This window comes from Plecotus auritus (genome assembly GCF_963455305.1).
Source record: "Plecotus auritus genome assembly, chromosome: 10".
NCBI lineage: Eukaryota > Metazoa > Chordata > Mammalia > Chiroptera > Vespertilionidae > Plecotus > Plecotus auritus.
Genome location: NC_137785.1, coordinates 20,126,961 through 20,128,081, shown reverse-complemented (window position 1 = coordinate 20,128,081; position 1,121 = coordinate 20,126,961). Strand labels below are relative to the sequence as shown.

The following is a 1,121-nucleotide window of genomic DNA, read 5'->3' as shown; positions in this document are numbered from 1 at the left end:
TCCTCATCCATAGGTGTACGACCTTGGCCCAGTCTCTTCCCGCACCCCCCACACCCCTTTCCCCCTGAGAATTGTCAGTCCACTCCCTTTCTATGCCCCAGATTCTATTATATTCACCAGTTTATTCTGTTCATCATACTTTTTATTCACTTGATTTTTTTTTTTTTTAGACGAAGGCTACTTTTATTAAATGACTGAACCACGTAACTGCCAAGGCCACTATGTACAGGTAAGAGAGGCGAAGCTTTATTTCTTGGTCTCTTCCTTCTTGGACAGAGTCTTGATGATCTTCTCCTTCTTGGCCTGGAGCCGCTCTTCATGGTGCTTACGGGCTTCCTTGGTCTTAGACCTGCGGGCCTCGGCCTGGTCAGCCAGAAGCTTCTTGCGAGCCTTGTCTGCCTTCAGCTTGTGGATGTGTTCCATGAGAATCCGCTTGTTTTTTAACACATTACCCTTCACTTTGAGGTACAGGCTGTGGTACATGTGGCGGTCAATCTTCTTAGATTCACAGTATCTTCTGAGTAGCCGGCGAAGAATTCTCATCCTCCTCGTCCAGGTTACTTTCTCAGGCATTTGAGCATTGGCAGTACCCTTTCGCTTACCTATGCCCATATGCCTGCCCTTCCTGCGGGCCAAGGTGTTTTTCCGGCATCGAGCCCAGGAATGGACAGTCACAGGCTTCCGGATGATCAGCCCATCTTTGATCAGCTTCCGAATCTGCTGCCAGGAGTTGGCATTGGCGATTTCATTGGTCTCATTGGGGTCCAACCAGACCTTCTTTTTGCCACAGCAGAGGACACTGGAGGCAAGCCTCTTCTGAAGCCTGAGCATACTCATGGCTGCTGCCACAGTGGCGAAAGGTCACTTGATTTTTAGATTCACTTGTTGATAGATATGTATTTGTTGTTCATAATTTTTATCTTTACCTTTTTCTTCTTCTTCCTCTTCTTACAGAATACCCTTCAGCATTTCATATGATACTGGATTGGTGGTGGTGAACTCCTTTAGCTTTTTCTTATCTGTGAAGCTCTTTATCTGCCCTTCAATTCTGAATGATAGCTTTGCTGGGTAGAGTAATCTTGGTTGTGGGTTCTTGCTATTTATCACTTTGAGTATTTCTT

General features: G+C 45.9%; 1 protein-coding gene across 1 annotated transcript; it reads right to left on the bottom strand.

Annotated features, from left to right (window-relative positions):
• Positions 1 to 233: 233 nt before the first annotated feature.
• On the bottom strand, positions 234 to 841 carry LOC308236177 (large ribosomal subunit protein eL19-like). Its single transcript, XM_080645554.1, has one exon. The coding sequence runs from the start codon at positions 835 to 837 to the stop codon at positions 247 to 249; it is 591 nt and encodes a 196-aa protein (XP_080501680.1). The 5' UTR covers positions 838 to 841; the 3' UTR covers positions 234 to 246.
• Between the last annotated feature and the right edge of the window lie 280 nt (positions 842 to 1,121).